General features: G+C 36.4%; 1 protein-coding gene across 2 annotated transcripts in view; it reads left to right on the top strand.

The window, feature by feature from the left end:
• CD163L1 (CD163 molecule like 1) overlaps nucleotides 1-20,063 on the top strand; it is a 94,892-nt gene that overhangs the window by 63,594 nt on the left and 11,235 nt on the right. For both annotated transcript variants that reach the window (XM_017891841.1, XM_017891840.1), the window contains exons 9-18: nucleotides 3,381-3,701; nucleotides 6,666-6,980; nucleotides 7,084-7,398; nucleotides 7,757-7,849; nucleotides 7,924-8,238; nucleotides 9,030-9,350; nucleotides 13,018-13,326; nucleotides 13,718-13,750; nucleotides 14,463-14,573; nucleotides 15,332-15,427. In XM_017891841.1, coding sequence (XP_017747330.1) covers nucleotides 3,381-3,701; nucleotides 6,666-6,980; nucleotides 7,084-7,398; nucleotides 7,757-7,849; nucleotides 7,924-8,238; nucleotides 9,030-9,350; nucleotides 13,018-13,326; nucleotides 13,718-13,750; nucleotides 14,463-14,573; nucleotides 15,332-15,427 — 2,229 coding nt within the window. The remainder of the gene's footprint in view (nucleotides 1-3,380; nucleotides 3,702-6,665; nucleotides 6,981-7,083; nucleotides 7,399-7,756; nucleotides 7,850-7,923; nucleotides 8,239-9,029; nucleotides 9,351-13,017; nucleotides 13,327-13,717; nucleotides 13,751-14,462; nucleotides 14,574-15,331; nucleotides 15,428-20,063) is intronic.

Genomic DNA, 20,063 nt, shown 5'->3' with positions numbered 1-20,063 from the left:
TGGGACTACAGGCGCCCGCCACCTCGCCCGGCTAGTTTTTTGTGTTTTTAGTAGAGATGGGGTTTCACCGTGTTAGCCAGGATGGACTCGATCTCCTGACCTCGTGATCCGCCCGTCTCGGCCTCCCAAAGTGCTGGGATTACAGGCTTGAGCCACTGCGCCCGGCCGTAAATACATATTTTTTAAATTCAGAAAAACCTAAAAGTCAATGTGATGTCACCTTTTTATGATGAATCACCTGCAACACCTGTTTTTCCACCTAAGACTCTCTCTCAGAGTGGACATATGTTGCTACAAAGCAGTGAAATATGTTTTTCCCTATATTTAGCGTAGTTCATTTAGGGAAGAAAGTTCATCTGTTTCTAGACACCCTTTCATGGAATCTCAATTTCGATAGAGATTCCTACAAGATATATATGTTTATTCTTCCTACCCTCCCTGCCACCACACACAAAATTAGAGCTCTCTAAACATCAGTACCTACAATAAGTCCCATTTTAAAAAATTTCTTTTTACTTTTATGGTAAAGTTGCTAAGACTGATCTGCCACCCTCACATGATTATTGTTTTGAAACACCTGCCAATTACAAACAGAAACTCATGTTTCACAAACCCTGTCACTGAGCTCCAAAGACACAGAGTAACAAATAGGCTTAAAATGGAAATACATTGCAACTCTATTTTTCTGCTGAATGAGAGTTTTATTTAGAGAATCATCTCATGTCTACACAAGATTATATCAAAAGAACCAATGTAGTAAAATTTCATTCAGCTGTTTTATAAGGCAGGAAGTGGGGCTGAAGTGGCAGGAAAGGACAGACATTCCAGGTCCTCTAGACCATGTTCATGATATTTTTCTTCTTCTCAAGGCCAATAGGAAGTAACTTGGTCAGGTTTGAGCTGGTCAGACAAAGTCAGAGTTGATTTTCTGACATGTCAGATCTGTCAACATTAGGAAGTCAATAAATCTATTAATATAATGTAGTATATAAAGTAGAAAAATAGTTTGATATCACATAGGCATTTAATAATGTGAATTTTTATTTTAACTAAAACAATAGAAAACAAGCTGATACCATTTATAGTTTTAATTAAAGAAGTATTACACTCTTATATAATTAGATATATCCTCAAATTAGCAGGCAATATTATTTTTGTTTCACAGACTATGCCACAGCACGCTCAAAGCTACCAAACTGTCCTAAAAAGATAAAGTAACCTTTCTAGAATTAGATTCATTTCATTTTACATCAACACTGCTAAAAATTTCCTTCAAGAGCTGACTCTTTCAATTTGGCTCAGAATTACTTTCCAATTTAATTCTTTTTTTTCCTCCTTTTTAAAAAGTTTTTTATTTCCATAGGTTTTTGGGAGAACAGATGGTAATTAGTTACATGAGTAAGTTCTTTAGTTTTGATTTGTGAGATTGATTTTGATGCACCCATCACCCAAGCAGTATACGCTGAACCCAATTTGTAGTCTTTTATTCCTCAACCCCCTCCTACCCTTTCCCCTGAGTCCTCAAAGTCCATTGTATTATTATTATGTCTTTTCATCCTCGTAACTTAGCCCCCACTTATGAATGAGAACATACAATGTTTGGCTTTCCATTCCTGAGTTACTTCGCTTAGAATAATAGTCTTCAATTTCATCCATGTTGCTGTGAATGCCATTAATTCATTCTTCTTTATGGCTAAGTAGTATTCCATCATATATATATGTGTATATATATGTGTGTGTGTATATATGTGTATATATGTATATACATATGTGTGTGTGTGTATATATATGTGTGTGTGTATATACACACACACACACATACACCAGTTTTTTTATCCACTTGTTGATTGATGGGCATTTGGGCTGGTTCAATATTTTTGCAATTGTGATTTGTGCTGCTATAAACGTGCGTTTGCAAGTATCTTTTTCAGATAATGACTTATTTTCCTCTGGGTAGATACCTAGTAGTGGGATTGCTGGGTCAAATGGTAGCTCTGCTTTTAGTTCTTTAAAGAATCTCCACACTGTTTTTCATAGTGGTTGTACTAGTTTACATTCCCACCAGCAGTGCAGAAGTGTTCCCTTTCCACTGCATCCATGCAAACATCTATGATTTTTTGATTTTTTGATTATGGCCATTCTTACAGGAGTAAGGTGGTGTTGCATTGTAGTTTCGATTTGCATTTTCCTGATCATTAGTGATGCTGAGCATTTTTCATTAACAAAAAAAAAAAAAACCCACCTACTCCTCTTCTCATATACAGTGAATTTCATGTTTTGTTTTCCTGAGCTCCAATTTCTTTTTAGAATTACTTCATTTGGCATTACTAATAGGCAAGTTTCTCCATTTTTCTGGATTTGGTAATATCACAACCCTATGCAGTTTTTCCTTGACTTTTTTTTTTTATTATTATACGTTAAGTTCTAGGGTACATGTGCACAACATGCAGGTTTGTTACATATGTATACGTGTGCCATGTTGGTGTGCTGCACCCATTAACTCGTCATTTACATTAGGTATTTCTCCTAATGCTATCCCTCCCCCCGTTCCCCACCTCACGACAGGCCCTGGTGTGTGATGTTCCCCACCCTGTGCCCAAGTGTTCTCATTGTTCAGTTCCCACCTATGAGTGAGAACATGTGGTGTTTGGTTTTCTGTCCTTGTGATAGTTTGCTCAGAATGATGGTTTCCAGCTTCATCCATGTCCCTGCAAAGGACGTGAACTCATCCTTTTTTATGGCTGCATAGCATTCCATGGTGTATATGTGTCACATTTTCTTTATCCAGTCTATCACTGAGGGACATTTGGGTTGGTTCCAAGTCTTTGCTATTGTGAATAGTGCCACGATAAACATACGTGTGCATGTGTCTTTATAGCAGCATGATTTATAAACCTTTGGGTATATGTCCAGTAATGGGATGGCTGGGTCAAATGGTATTTCTAGTTTTAGATCCTTGAGGAATCGCCTTTTCATTAAATTATTTCACCTCTTCCTAACATTCTCTTCAGTATCTAACATGTAATATGTAATTCTTCAAATATTCAGGCAAGAATTAGGGCCATTAAGTAAATTATTTTTTATCCTAAGTCTCTGATAAGATGTTGTAAGCGAAATTATATCCTTGCTTTATAAGCCAGAAATGTTCATGGATTTGAAACATACCTTGGTGTACTTTTGTTATTTTATTTTTTATCCAATAAAAAGGAAAGTTAAGTTTGAAGGAAAGTACAAAATAAAATTAAACACTGGTGAAGCCAGGACCTGAACAATCTCTCAACTTTTGGCCACTGGTCTATGTTAGTGTATGTGAATGGATAAGAATCTTTAATGTCTCACACAGAGTGCTTCTCTAAAATCATTGTGGTATTTGGTTTCAGATGCATCAGATATGGAGCTGAGGCTTGTGGGTGGAAGCAGCAGATGTGCTGGAAGAGTTGAGGTGAAAGCCCAGGGTGCCTTGGGAATTCTGTGTGCTAACAGCTGGGGAATAAACATTGCTGAAGTTGTTTGCAGGCAACTTGAATGTGGGTCTGCAATCTTGGTCTCCAGAGAGCCTCATTTCACAGAAAGAACATTACACATCTTTATATCTAATTCTGGCTGCACTGGAAGGGAAGCGTCTCTCTGGGATTGTATACAATGGGAGTGGAAACAGACTGCATGTCGTTTCAATTTGGAAGCAAGTTTGGTCTGCTCAGGTAATTTCTGGACAAAGATAAACACACTTATTCAATTATTTATTTTTTGCACTTATTTAATACATGTTTATGAAGTGGCTACTCAACAGTATTAGGTCAAAAGTAAACGAACTAGATAAAAGTAATCCTACCCTCTTATCTGGAAGACAGGTGTATAATAAAAATATATAATAAAATAATTGTTTATTTAAAATTGTGTGAAGTAGAAGCACAAGATGAAATGAGAAGGCATAATTAGAAGACATTACCTATTTGCAGAGTTGGAGAATACTTCTGTGAAGTGATAGCTAAGGAAAGATGTGAAGGACAGGTATGATTTAATCATATGAAGAAGTGTTGGGAAGATTAATTTAAACAGCAGTATTTTATTCGAGTACCACACTTGGGAATAAGCTTGTGTTATTCCGGGAACTAAAAGATGGTTGAAAGAAGAGGTATTAGATCCAAGTGAACAAGGGTGAAAAGTTATAATAAAGTCTTGATATGTAGGGAAGGGAAAGGTTATTTATGGAATAGGAATTCTGGACTTTATTCTAAAGTGAATGATAAACCATTGAAGGTTGTAAGCATGATACAACTTGCATTTCAAAGACAGCACTCTGGCTGCAGTGTGGTGTGTGTGTGTGTGTGTCTGTGTGTGTATTGGAGAGAGGAGGCTATTGGATGCTGGGAGTCATGTTGTTGAATAAATTCTAGGGAAGATGTGGAATTTTGATTAGGATGCTCACTGTGGAGCTGCTGAAAAGCTTCCAAATTTCAGAAATATTTAGTAGCTGAAACCAGCAGAACTTAATACACTGAATGTGGAAATAAAGATAAAGGTTTCTAGACTAAGCAGATGGGTGCACTGCAGTTTCATTGTCTGGAAAGATAATCTTGGAAGAGGAGCAGGTTAGAGAGAGTGGGATGATGAGTCCAATTTTGTGTGTGTGAAATATGAGGCAATAGTAAAGCAGTCATCAAATGAAGAGGGTTGGAGGAAATATGATATAAAATTTAGGTGATCAGAAGACTTCTATTGAATGGAGATGTAACTATTAGAGTCCTAGATATGTGGATGGAAACCAAATCTAGGAATAAAATGTAAACTGAGAATTTTTAAAGCCTAGATCAAAGAAAGAGGAGCTCTTAGCCCTGAGGAACAATAATATTTAATAGTTTATTGACATAAAAGAAGTTGGAAAAGCATACTGAGGAATAGTGGTTGCAGAATGTCACATCGCTAAAGCCAAGGGAAGAAGATGTTTCAAAAAGATGGGGACATGGATTAAAAAAAAACCCTAAGAAGCCAATATAGATGAAACGGAACAATTTCCACTAAACTTAGCAACAGAGAAGTCATGAATAAATTTAATAAAAGTAGTTTTGTCACATTAGAAAAAGGAGATCATTTCAAGTTGAGAAGGAAATGGGAGGTAAAAATGTTGGAATAATAGGCATAGACTATTTCCAAAAGTTGAAATTTTAAGGGGAAGAAATAGATAAGGTGATGACTAAAAAGGAATATAATCTCCAGGGGAGTTACTCAATTTTTTTTATTGATAGGAGATTCTAGAGTAGTGCTGTTCAAAAGAGCATCACTTTCTGAGATGAAGTAAAATATATGCTGTTAGCTGATGTTAGAAGCTATGGGGAAAAAAATAGAACTAGAAAATAGAATCCAGAGTGTTTATGGGACAGAATGAAATTCCAAATAAAATGATTGGGGTACGCCTTACTTAAAAGGTGAAACATAGACAAAGACTTGAAGGTCATGAGAGAGTCAGTTATATTTATATATGCAGAAGGAAAATACAAATAGAGATACAGCCAGTTGAAAAGCCTTGGGGTAGGATTATGCCTGATATGTTTGAAGAAGAGAAAGGAATCCAGTGCAGCTGAAGAGCAATAAGTAAAGCATCAGAACATGGCACCAAAAGAAGTAAATGAGCAGGGGAAGGTCACTCAGGGACAAGTAGAGCTTTGTAGGAGTTTAAGTTTTTACTCTGAGTAAAATATGGAGTCATGGGAGGATTTGGGGCAGAATACTTATTTAACCTGACACATCATTTTAAATGACCTCTCTGGGTTTTTATTTTTTTAAAAGATGAACTATAGAGGAATAATTATAGAAACAGGGAATCTGTAGGAATCTATTGCAGTAACTCAGGCAAGTAATGATGGTGGCTCAATCCAGGCACTAGGGTTGAAGGGGTGAGAAGTTTTGGGATTGTGGACATACTTTGAAAATACAGAAAACAAAACTTTCTGAAAGGCGAGATAAATTATGCAACAGAAGTCAAGAATTATTTCAAAATATTTGAATGTCTGGAATGGTGGAGTTCTATCAATAGAAATATGGAAGTCTGCAACCTTGGATAGAAGTTTGAAAGGACTCCAAAGAATTCACATTGAGATGTCTATAAGAATTCCAAGCGGAAATGCTAAGTAGAAATTGGATAAATGAGTCAGGAGTTTGGAAAAATGGCTGGGTTGGAGACAGATAATTTACATTACTAATATAAGTAGTTTTGCTGCAAAGAATAGAGTCAGAATAATGGGCAGTATTTTTTTTGTTTGTTTATAAATTACTCATTTAGATGGATTACTGGGATCTAACCAGCAGGTAGAAGTCTTTCTATTCTTACGTTACACCATCTTCTTAAGATGACTACAAATCTTCATATATGTTGTTTAATGCTGAAGTTAATTAGCATTTTTTAATGTAAACAAATTGTGCAATTAATTTCCTTCTGAGGAGCTCTAAATCTAGGATTGGTGGGTCACCAAGACATAGGAAATAGATATGTAATCCAGATCTATGAATTTAAGTCTGTACTGTTAATCTCATTCTCTGAGCCCCTACAAATGGGATGTTTTAACGATGAATGGAAAAAAATTGCTCTGGGGTTGGAGGTGGAGATTGGAGACAGGGACAGATATTGGAAAACCCTAAAAACTAACTTTTGAAATACTATTTTGTAGCCCACAGGCAGCCCAGGCTGGTTGGAGCTGATATGCCCTGCTCTGGACGTGTTGAAGTGAAACATGCAGACACATGGGGCTCTGTCTGTGATTCTGATTTCTCTCTTCATGCTGCCAATGTGCTGTGCAGAGAATTAAATTGTGGAGATGCCGTATCTCTTTCTGTGGGAGATCACTTTGGAAAAGGGAGTGGTCTAACTTGGGCCGAAAAGTTCCAGTGTGAAGGGAGTGAAACTCACCTTGCATTATGCCCCACGGTTCAACATCCGGAAGACACTTGTATCCACAGCAGAGAAGTTGGAGTTGTCTGTTCCCGTGAGATTTTTAAATAATCTTAATTGGTGGGGCTAGAGATGGGGAGTATGAGGCTGGAGCGGATAAGTCCTGATGTCTCTTCTATGGCCTTGTCTCCTCCCAGGATATACAGATGTCCGACTTGTGAATGGCAAATCCCAATGTGACGGGCAAGTGGAGATCAAGGTGCTTGGACTCTGGGGCTTACTGTGTGACACCCACTGGTACCCAGAAGATGCCCACGTTCTATGTAGACAGCTCAGCTGTGGGGCTGCTGTCTCAACCACAGGAGGAAAATATACTGGAGAAAGAACTGGTCATGTGTGGGGACACAGGTTTCATTGCTTAGGGAATGAGTCACTTCTGGATAACTGTCAAATGACAGTTCTTGGAGCACCTCCCTGTGTCCATGGAAATACTGTCTCTGTGACCTGCACAGGTAAGAGAACAATGCTTATGGTTAACTACTGTCAATATAACCCAGAGATGGTAGAGGGAGTGTAGGATTAAAGGAAAGAGGGGTAAGAAAATGGGGGCACAGGTGGAGAGAGGATAGGCATGACAGTCAAAGAGTAACATGTAAGAAATAATGATAACTAGGGCCATTCCTAGGGTGAAGTTAACACCTCTGTGTTTGGGATTTACAAGTAGACATCATTAATAAAAATGATTTCAATAGATGACAGGGTTTGAGAAGTCCTCACCACAATTGCTGATTCCATGTTATCACAGAACTCTTCAACCTTTTCCATGTATTTTGGTCTTACTTTTGCCCCATTTCCTACACCCTCCACCAGGAAGCCTGACCCAGCCACTGTTTCCATGCCTTGCAAATTTATCTGACCCGTATTTGTCTGCAGTTCCAGAGGGCCGTGCTTTCATCTGCTTAGGTAAGCAGAATCAGTTTTAGGTAACACTGCGACCCTAAAGAATGTGACCTATTAACTGGACTTTCTCCTCTAAGAGGACAAAGGGCTCCGCCTGGTGGACGGGGACGGCCGCTGTGCCGGGAGAGTAGAGATCTATCACGACGGCTTGTGGGGCACCATCTGTGATGACGGCTGGGACCTGAGTGATGCCCACGTGGTGTGTCGAAAGCTGGGCTGTGGAGTGGCCCTCAATGCCACAGTCTCTGCTCACTTTGGGGCGGGGTCAGGGCCCATCTGGCTGGATGACCTGAACTGCACAGGAACGGAGTCCCACTTGTGGCAGTGCCCTTCCCGGGGCTGGGGGCAGCACGACTGCAGGCACAAGGAGGACGCAGGGGTCATCTGCTCAGGTCTGTGCTACTACCTTTGCACCCTCCTCTACGCATATGTGCACGCACTTGCACACACACAATTGTAAAGTATAGTGAAAAGTGTATGGCCTAGGAATAAAAAAAAAAGTCACTTGATTTTAATCCTATTCTTATACTGATTTCTTAATACCCTTGTCATATTACACTTGTCTGGGTATCATTCATAACTGAGAAAAATAAGATTGGTCTTACTGTCAGAGAAGGTTAGACCCCAAGAAAGGGACCTTACGTTACATCCACCTTGGCTCTGAGAACACACTGTCAACCGTGTCCAATCTGCCTTATTTTGTTGTTCTGTTTTGTTTTGTTTTAGGCTTTTAGTAGCCTGAAGCCATGGTTGTTAGTTTCTGTCTCTAGTGGTAAGCGAAAAAGAGGGATGAGGAAGGGACTTGACCAGCCTGACCAGAAATAGAAACGAAGAACCCATAACTGTATTCTCTCCCTTGGACATACCTGCAAATGGGATTAACCTCCTGATTATTTCCTGAATTGAATTTATGTTCGAGAGTAGAATGTAGAAGGTTGCATTTTAACTTAAGTTGATATAAATTTAAAGCTCAAATACTATATTTGGGAAACCCACGCAAATCGTGAAATCACACAAGACCCTTAGTTTCCATCAGATTTATGCTGTTAATATGTCAGAGTGATTTATGAAATTGTATCGTGAGCCCTAATATATTATTTCCAAGGGAAAAATGGATTCCTTGAGGAGGAATTTTCCAACTCCAAAGGAAATATTTAACACTAAGTTTTGTATTTCTCTGTAGAATTCACAGCCTTGAGGCTCTACAGTGAAACTGAAATGGAGAGCTGTGCTGGGAGATTGGAAGTCTTCTATAATGGGACCTGGGGCAGCGTTGGCAGGAGGAACATCACCACAGCCATAGCAGGGATCGTGTGCAGGCAGCTGGGCTGTGGGGAGAATGGAGTTGTCAGCCTCGCCCCTTTGTCTAAGATAGGCTCTGGTTTCATGTGGGTGGATGACATTCAGTGTTCTAAAACGCATATCTCCATATGGCAGTGCCTCTCTGCCCCATGGGAGCGAAGAATCTCCAGCCCAGCAGAAGAGACCTGGATCACATGTGAACGTGGGTATCTTTCTAAACACTGGCTGTCACTGAAGCCCTGTGAAATATAACTTAGCACAAATAGCAAATCTTTCCATTCAGGAACACACGGCAGACCCACTGAAAAGTGCATGACAATAAATCCTGATTTATCACATCTATTCTATATTGAAATTTTATTATTTTGGTTTAGTATTTTACAGGGTATTTAAAAATGTATATTGTCTCTTTTGATTCCTTTAAGCTCCTTGTGAGAAGCTGGATGAAAGCACATAAAGGGATAACAACTCATAAAAAATTATGGTGTTTTTAAAAATGAAAATATTATGTATATACTTTGTCTTAGAAATTCTAGAAAGCCCAGAACTTTTGAGGAAATGTGAATTAATTAGGGAGATTAAACAGCTCTATTTTTTCCTGCAGAACATTTTACTATGGGAAGTTAGTTGATTATTTATAAGACACTTGTAAATTGTCTTATTTGATTAAAATTTAATATGTTTATTGTAGAGATTTTAGAAATTGTACAATTATAAACAATAAAATGCATTCCACGTTTAATCTGATTATCAAAAATAGCCATTACTAATATTCAGAAACATTAACTATTAGACTTCCTTTTGTACAAAAACTTGAAGTTATGATTGTGTGTATGAACTATAGATATGTGTATATGAAATATAGATACTATATATGTGTACATGTATATATAGTATGATATATATGCATATAATGTATAGCATTACACTATATTTAGGATTTCTGTATCCTACTTTTGTATGTAAAAGTATACTGTAAATATACTCTAATTTCAATGAATAGCTTTCAAATGGCATGTAATATTTTATCATGTGAACATAAATAACCATGTGATTATTAGTATTAAGGCTATTTCTCAATGTCAAACTAGTATAAATAATGCCATTATAAGCATCCTTGTTCATTTTCAGTGAATCTCTGATTATATCTGAAGGTTATATTTCTAGTCCCATAATGAGTGGGTAAAATGAGTGAACATTTTTATGATTCTTTATATGTACTAGCTAATTACTCCAGCAGAAAACCTATGCATTAGTTTTCATTCTTATCACCAGTATATGAGAGCATTGATTTTATTTCACCCTTCCCATCAATGTTACACACAGAAAGAAACATATACACAGACATACACATACCTTCCCAAATTAAAATTTCACCTAAATCAACATAATTTGCATGGGCTTGGTTGGTAGTGGATATGGACATTATTTATGAGTATTGTCCATTTGTGCTTCATACTTTTAAGCATTTTGCTTCTTTTTACTATTGTAATTTTGTCACAAAATATCATTCCCCTGAAAATTGAAAAAAAAAAAAAGAAATCTTGAAAAAAACCACAAATATCACCTGTAGTACCATGATCAGTTGATGATATATAGCTGATGTTACACTCTTGAGTATCATATATGTGTATATATTTTATATATATTCATCTATTTTATTGCAAAAAAGTTATACTATGCATTTTTGTGCTGCCTGCTCTTTTGATTTAGCAATATTTTCTCAAGTTAAAGTATATTTTTTTTACCATATGATACACTGTAATCTGATGCACCAAATCCCTGTCACTGGACATGTAAAAAATTCAAGTTATTTTTCCATTTTAAGTAACATCACATTAAATATCTTTAAATACAGAGAAAATTATTTTAAGCATATTTCTCAATATTTTCTTCCCAAAATCTATTTTCCTATTTGATCAATTATATTACCTGAAATTTTGGATTTCAACTATCTTAAGTTTTAATTTATCAATATTGTGTGTTAAAATTTTGCATCTATATGTATATGAATGATACTATGCAATAGATCTTCAGTGCTCTTTTTATATTTGTTGATATTAGCATTGGAGATTTGTTGAAATATAAAATTGACTAGGATGAATTCTGCCAGCTTTTATGATCTTTAATAGTATATGGAATAAAATCATTGTGTTTCAATATTTGAAGAGAATAACTACAGCTATTTTGGATAGTAATTTGTTAATACTTAAAAAGAATGTCCAGGACTATTGGCTTAGTCTCATTTTCTTGAGTCAATTTTGTGAAAGGATGAAAGAATGCATTAGTCAGTTCTCATGCTGCTAATAAAGAAATATCAGAAACCAGGTAATTTATAAAGGAAAGAGGCTTAATGGACTCACAATTCCACATGGCTGGGGAGGCCTCACAATCATGGCTGAAGGCAAAGGAGGAGCAAAGTCACGTTTTACATGGTGGCAGGCAAAAGAGCATGTGCAGGGGAACTCCCCTGTATAAAACCATCAGATCTTGTGAGACTTATTCACTATCACAAGAACAGCACAGGAAAGACCCATCCCTATGATTCAATTACCTCCTACCAGGTCCCCCCAACAGCACATGGGAATTATGGGAGCTACAGTTCAAGATTTGGATGGGGATACAGCCAAACCATAGCAAAGAAGTAGGATTAAAAACCATACTCTGAATGTATTATTATATAGGCCATTCAGTGATTTATTATTATATAGGCCATTCAATGGTAGGAGGTAGAAGCTAGTCTAAAAGTATTTATTAATGAGCAGGAGATTTACAAAAATGAAGAGAAAAAATAAACTCTTTCAAGATGTTTGGCTATGCGAGAGAGAAAAGAGTTAACCTGGTAACTGGAGAGGGACTCTTATGACAATGAGAAAGGAAAATTTTTAAAGGGTACATGTGAAAGTTACCAGGTTTGGGGACTTGGGGATGACTTATCAGACCTGGGGATAAGATGTTTAGATCAAAAACACCCTTTTGAATAGAAGCCAAATTACCTAAAAGTTAATTATCTACTGAAACTATATTATATTATTACGGGAACTAAGATCCAGTAGAGAAATCCCGAGATTCTCTTTTGGTCTTCATGTGGTTGGTGGGCAGAGGTAAGGCAGAGGCTTAGAATATGAAAGAACGTGTAACAAAATAATAAAGAATGAGAAATAAAAATGATAAGATCATTCTAAAATATCGAGGATTCTGCCAACTTTTTTGACAGCAAGTTTAAAATGACCCCAGTTATAATTATCTGCAGTGAAACTCAGTATTTCAGGAACCAGCTTAAAGGAGGTGGAGAGTTAGGCTTATCCTGCATTTGTACACAGCCATGTGATGAGAGGTCACTAGTGCCAAGGCATTATTCATTTGGGAAAGAGAGTGTTTGTAGTTATGATCTTAGTATACATACTTACAGGGAGCGAAGTGAAGGCAAGAAAGGACTGATAATTGGAAGACATAGAAGAAGCAATGGTCTATGGATCAGACTTGAGCCAAACGAACATTAGTTATATTTGGAGAAATTGTGAAAATGAGAGGGACAAGACAGGAGGTTTGTGTCAGATAGGACATTGAAATTTGGAAAATGAAATCAATATGTTTTGTTTTCAGACACCTAGAGTAGAAAATGAATATCTGGTTTGGCCTCGCTGGAGATGCTTCACCCCTTGACTGTGACTAGTACAAACCACAGTCATGTGTAGGGGCTTATTCACTTTACAGGTTCTTGTCTAATCTATGTAACATTGAAATTCTGCCTACCTTACCACATCCATATTCATCAAGCACATTTATTACCTTCAAGTTTTTCTACCTCAGCATTCTCCCACAACCTCCTTCAGGAGTAAAGACAGCCATGTTTTGTGCCTTTGTAGATAGAATACGAGTGCGTGGAGGAGACACTGAGTGCTCTGGGAGAGTGGAGATCTGGCACGCAGGCTCCTGGGGCACAGTGTGTGATGACTCCTGGGACCTGGCTGAGGCGGAAGTGGTATGTCAGCAGCTGGGCTGTGGCTCTGCTCTGGCTGCCCTGAAGGAGGCTTCATTTGGCCAGGGAACTGGAACCATCTGGTTGGATGAGATGCAGTGCAAAGGAAATGAGTCATTTCTATGGGACTGTCATGCCAAACCCTGGGGACAAAGTGACTGTGGACACAAGGAAGATGCTGGCGTGAGGTGCTCTGGTAAGTGTGAAAAGGCCATGCTTAAACTGAGTCTCCCAGGAATGGTAGAGAATATTGGGAAACAGCCTCACTCAGAGAGTTGAACTGAAGATACTAGGATTTCTTGCTGAAGAATGAAAGGCTATGTTAAACTAATGTTTTTCCACAACTAAATAAGATAATGTTCCACAGTTATCTAAAATAGCCCCCATAATTCTGAGGGAAGAAAGCTGGATTTAGCCTTAGACTAAATCCTCTTAGCAAGAGGATTCTGAGGAGTGATATTTTAAATGACAGCCAATGTTCACAGACGTAAAAAGGATATTTAAATGACATCCAATATTCACAGGAGATGTAAAAAGAAATACCCAGTTCCTTTTCGTTCGTTTATGTCTTTCTCTCTCTCTCTCAGGGCAGTCGCTGAAATCACCGAATGCCTCCTCAGGTAATACCTAAGGCTATAAGGAAGGTCGAGGGAGGGCAGAAACTGCTATGATAATCAAAGAAGACTCTGGACTGCAGAAATATCAGTCTGTGAGTCGCAGCCAGTGGTATCAATAGCTCTGTGATTGCTTTGCTATGCAGTCCTTCTCTCTAGAAAAATCCTTTTTACACGCAGAGAAGGATAAGACTCTCGTGGTACCCTCATAGATAGAGTTATCTTTCTAGATTCTTGAGTATTCTTTGTGAGACTGGCAGAAACAGCTCAAGCCTCAGGAGAATCCCTTAAACCCAGGAGGCAGAGGTTGCAGTAAGCCGAGGTCACGCCACTGCACTCAGCCTGGGTGATGGAGTGAGACTCCATCTCAAAAAAAAAAGAAAAAAAGAAACAGCTCACAGCTCAAGCTCTAGTATTTTCTGATTTCTGATGTTTTAGTAGTGAATGCAATGCAAGAGGAAAGGTTTAATTATCAAATCTTTCACATAAAATTGGAAGTAATTTAGGACAATAGAATTATGGAAAGATTTGGATTCAGTTGTTCCTAGATAGTTTTCATCTAAAATAGCTCTCAAAGATTATGTATTGTTCATGAATATGCTGAAATGTATAGCCATTATTCTTCTCAGCAACTAGGGAACAAGTTTTTTTTACAATGTATAAACCCACAACTGATATCTACTAGTTTAATACTTATCAATGCTTAATTTCTATACAGGTCATTCAGCACTTATTTTATCTAGTATCTTTGGTCTCCTTCTCCTGGTTCTGTTTATTCTATTTCTCACGCGGTGCCAAGTTCAGAAACAAAAACATCTGCCCCTCAGAGGTGAGAACCCCACTAGGATTGTATCAAATGTGAGTTACCTGCCACCAAGGGCACACAGGATGGGGGATTCTTGCAGAGGGGAAGAAATGCACTTGCCACTTTGAGTAGGATGGATTGGAAAGTGCCAGGCCAAATGCAGAAGCATGTGGAAGGATCAAGAATCAGCCCATCCACAATTTCCATTTACACAAATGTAATCTTTTAGAAGCTGTAGCTTGCAATACAGATGATGAGTCAGAGAGGCAAATATCTTAGCTGATAGAAGAAAGGGAATGGTATGTTTGGGTTCAGAATCTAGATTGCAAAAATAGCCAATAGAAAATGTAGAAGCATGGTGGAGGATTAAGAAAAAGAGTGTCCTGGGTTTGAACACCACTTATATAATTTACTAGCTGTGTGGCCTTTGGCTAGAAACTACCTTTCCAAAATCCAATTTCCTAATTTGTCAAGATAATAGTAGTACTACCTCATTACGTTAAGATAGTTAAATAAATTAATCATCTGTATGAAAAATGGCCAGCACATAGTAAGTACTATGTAAGGAACTTGGTAATAAAAGTGGAAGAATATCAAGGGTTCAAGAAAAAGGAAGATAAATATTAAAATTGTTAAAAATTCACTAGTAGGGTAGGTGCTGAAAGGGTCATTGGTTTTTAGCTCAGAGGGATTAGTATGTGTCAAACCTTAGCATTAAGTGTCCTAGTATAAGGGATAGGCCATTTGAATTTGAATCCTAACCATGAAGCATCCATTCTCAGTTTCAACCAGAAGGAGGGGTTCTCTCGAGGAGAATTTATTCCAGGAGATGGAGACCTGTCTCAAGAGAGAGGACCCACATGGGACAAGAACCTCAGGTCTGTGCAACTCCAGGGGCCTCACTCCATGGAGAGGGTGGGAATATAAAGACCACTGATATTTAGGAATTCCCACCCGATGGAGATGTGTCTCAGCCTCTTATACAAAATACATGAAAGGGAAACAAATGGGGAATAGATAAAATAAAATATGACTCAAAATTAAGAAAACTGGAATATACATTCTCACTTATTTCATCCTCAGTGTCATACTTAGTTCATGGCAGAGGCACCAAGCAGAGAAGACTAAAATAAAAAGTATTGTTTCTTCTGATAATAAGTCAAATACCTTGTCCACAGTTTCATTACAAACAATAATTGTTTTCCAATTTCGTTACATTCTATTTTAATATGGTGGCTAAGTTCCTTGACTCTTATCTATATTTATACATTTATAATTATTTTAAAAATAATTTTATTATGATATGCAGTGTGGACAAAACAGTGCATAAAAGTAAATCTCTTTGGAAATAACTTATAATGGAATTACTGTGACAATACAATGAACACCATCTGGCAAAGCAACTTTCCAATAGCTATACAAATTTTACTCCTCTAAGTTATAAATGAGAATGTATTTTACTGAATAATCACTGACACTAAATAGTGTCATCTTTTATAATGTTGCTAATTTAGTATTTGATAAGTGGCATCTCATTGTTATTTTAATTAACATTGTTTTAAATTTTATTTTTGTATTGATGTACATAGTTTCTAGGTACACATGATAATTTAGTACATTCATATAATTTGTAAAGATCAAATTAATGTAATTGGGTTATCTGTTACTTCAAATATTTGTCTTTTTATTATACCAGAAACATCTGAATTATCTTCTAGCTATTTTGAAATAGCAATAGATTATTGTAAATTATAGTCACCTTATTGATTTATCAAACACTAGATTTTATTTCTTATAATTGTATATTTGTACTCAATCAACCTCTCTTTATCCTCCTTTTCCCCTACCCTTTCCAGCCTCTGATAACCACCAATCTACTCTCTATCTTCATGGGACATTTTTAGCTCCCACATATTAATGAGAACATGGATATTTTTCTTTCTGTGCTTGGCTTATTTCATTTAACATAATGACCTCCAGTTCCATCATGTTACTGCAAATAACATGATTTCATTTTTTATGGCTAAAAATGTGTGTGTATATATACCACGTATTCTTTATCCATTCATTCATTGATGAACACTTAGGCTGATTCTATATTTTGGCTATAATAAATAGTGCTGCACTAAACATGGTGCAGCTATCACTTTGTTATATAATTTTCATTCTTTTGGATACATACCCAGAAGTGGAATTGCTGAATCATATAGTAATACTATCTTTAGTTTTTTTGAGGAAAATCCATACAGTTTTCCATAATGACTATACTAATTTATACTCCCATCAATAGTGTATGAGGGTTCTCCTTTCTTCATATCCTTGCCAGCATCCATTATTTCCTGTCTTTTTGATAAAAGCCATTCTGCCTGAGGTATGATATCTCATTGCCTTTTTGAGTTACATTTCTCTGATTATTAGTGTTGTTGAGCATTTATTTACATATTGGCCATTTGTATATCTTTTGAGAAATGTCTATTCAGTTCTTTCACCCATTTTTAAAATCAGATTAGTTGGTTTTTTGCTATTGAGTTGTCTGAGCTCTCTCTATATTTAGATTATTAACCCGTTATTAGATGGATAGTTTAAAAATATTTTCTCCCACTCTGTGGGTTGTCTCTTCACTTTGTTGATTGTTTCCTTTGCTGTGCAGAAGCTTTTTTGATTGATGTAATCCCATTTGTCTATATTTTTGCTTTGACGGCCTGAGTTTTTGAGGTCTTACCCAAGAATCTTTGCCCAGACCAATATCCTGGAGTGTTTCCCAATGTTTTCTTCTAGTAGTTTCACAGTTTCAGGTCTTACATTTAGTTATTCAATCCGTTTTTATTTGATGTTTTATATGGTGTGAGACAGAATCTAGTTTCATTCTTGTGCGTGTGGTTATCCAGTTTTCCCAGTGCCATTTATTGAAGAGACGGTCTTTTCCCAGTGTATGTCCTTGCTGTATTTGTCGAGAGTGGCTTGGCTATAAATGCATGGATTTATATCTGGGTTGTCTATTCTGTTCCACTGGTTTATGTATCTGTTTTAGTACCATGCTGATTTGGTTACTATAATGTTGTAGTATATTTTGAAGTCAGGTAATGTGATACCTCCAATTATGTTCTTTTGCTTGGAATAGCTTTGGCTATTGGAGGTCTTCTGTTGTTCCATCTAAAATTTATGATTGTTATTTCTATTTCTGTGAAAAACGTCATTAGTGTTTTCATAGGGATTGCACTGAATCTGTAAATTGCTTTGAGTAATTGCTTTGGTTATTTTACAATATTAATTCTTTCAATCTATGAGCATGAAATATAGTTCCATTTTTTTGTCCTCTTCTATTTCTTTCATCAGTGTTTTATAGTTTTGTTTGTATACATCTTTCACTTCTTGGTTAAACTGATTCCTAAGTATTTTATATTATTTATAGCTATTGCAGATTGGATTGCTTTTTGATTTCTTTTTCACGTTATTTGCTTTTAGGATATAGAAATGCTACTGATTTTTATATGTTGATTTTGTATTCTGTAACTTTACTGAATGTATTTATTAGTTCTCACAGTTTTTTGGTGGAGTCTTTAGATTTTTCTAACTGTAAAACCACATTGTCTGAAAAGAAGGCTAATTTGACTTCTTTCTTTCCAACTAGGATGACCCATATGTCTTTCTCTTGCCTAACTGCTCTGGTTGGGACTTCCAGTATTACGCTGAATAAATGTGGTGAAAATGGACATCTTTGCCTTGTTCCACATTTTAGAGGAAATGTTTTCTATTTTTCCCCATTTAGTATCATATTAGCTGTGGATTTATCATACATGGCCTTTATTATGTTGAAATATGTTCCTTCTATACCAAGTATATTGAGGCTTTTCATTATAACAGGATGTTGAATTTTACGAATGATTTTTTAGCATCTACTGATGTGATCATATGGGTTTTGTTCTTGATTCTGACACTTCTTTATTGATTTGCTCATGTTGAACAATCTTTGCATCCCTGGAATGAATTTCACTTGATTTTGGTGAAAAATCTTTTAATCTGTTGTTGAATTTAGTCTGCTAGTATTTTGGTGAGGATTTTTACATTTTTGTTCATCAGCAACATTGGCCTGGAGTCTTCTTTCTTTGTTGTTTCATTGCCTGGTTTTGGTATCAGGGTAATGCTGGCTCTATAAAATGAGTTTAGAAGTGTTCTCTCCTCTTCAATTTCGTTAAGAGTTTGAATAGAATTAGCATTAGTTCTTCTTTAAATGGTTGGTAGAATTCAGCAGTGAAGCATCAGGTCCTGGGGTTTTCTTTAGTGACAGGTGTTTTAAATTATTATTATTATGGCTTTGATCTCATGACTTGTTATTGATTTGTTGAACTTTTCTATTTTTACCATGGCGCAGTGTTGGTAAGTTTGTATACGACTAGAAATATATCCATTTCTTCTAAGTTTTCCAAATTGTCTATAGTTGTTCATAATATTTTTAAGTGATTCTTTGTATTTCTTGGTCTCAGTTGTTATGTCTCTCTTTTCGTTTCTGATTTTATTTATTTCAGTTTTCTCTCTTCTTACTTAGTCCAGCTAAAGGTTTATCAATTTGTTTTATCTTTTCAAAAAATCAACTTATTAATCTTGCTGCTCCTTTGTAGATTTTAAGTCTTAATTTAATTTATTTCTTCTCTGATTTTTATTATTATTTCTTTTTATCTGCTAATTTGGGGTTTGGTTTGTTCTTTCCTTTTTTGTTCTTTGAAGTGCACCATTAGCCTGTTTATTTGCAGTCTTTCTACCTTTTTTCCCCCTTTTTAATATGTAGTCTCACTCTGTCGCCCAAGCTGGAGTGCAGGGGTACAATCTCGGCTAACTGCAACCTCTACCTCCCAGGTTCAAGCAATTCTACTGCCTCAGCCTCTGGAGCAGCTAGGATTACAGGCACATGACACCATGCCTGGCTAATTATTTTTGTATTTTTGGTAGACATGGGGTTTCACCATGTTGGCCAGACCGGTCTCGATCTACTTTTTTGATATGGGTGTTTACTGCTATAAACTTCCCTCTTAGTACTGTTATTTAGTGTATTTTTTTTTGTTTTTTTGCTGTATCCCATATATTTCAGTATGTTGTGTTTTCATTTCCATTTTTTAAAAAACTCTTAATTTTCTTAATTTCTTAATTTCTTTCCTTTTCATGGCTGAGTAGTATTCCATAGTGCATATATATATATATATATATACACGTATATATATATATATACACCACATTTTCTTTATCCACTTGTTGATTGGGCTGGGTCCATATTTTGCAATTGCAAATTGTGTTGCTATAAAATGCATGTGCAAGTGTCTTTTTCATAAAATGACTTCTTTTCCTCTGGGTGGACACCCAGTAGTAGGATTGCTGGATCAAATGGTAGATCTCCTTTTACCATTATGTTATATTATATTATTATATATTAGTGTTAGTTAATAATATAATTATATTATAAGTCATATATTATATATTATATTTATACTCCATTATAATATGATATAAATTTATATTAAT

Source organism: Rhinopithecus bieti, unplaced genomic scaffold (assembly GCF_001698545.2).
Source record: "Rhinopithecus bieti isolate Rb0 unplaced genomic scaffold, ASM169854v2 scaffold_21022, whole genome shotgun sequence".
NCBI classification, from domain to species: domain Eukaryota; kingdom Metazoa; phylum Chordata; class Mammalia; order Primates; family Cercopithecidae; genus Rhinopithecus; species Rhinopithecus bieti.
The sequence above is the reverse complement of the archived record's forward strand: the minus strand, read 5'-3'. Positions and strand labels throughout refer to the sequence as shown.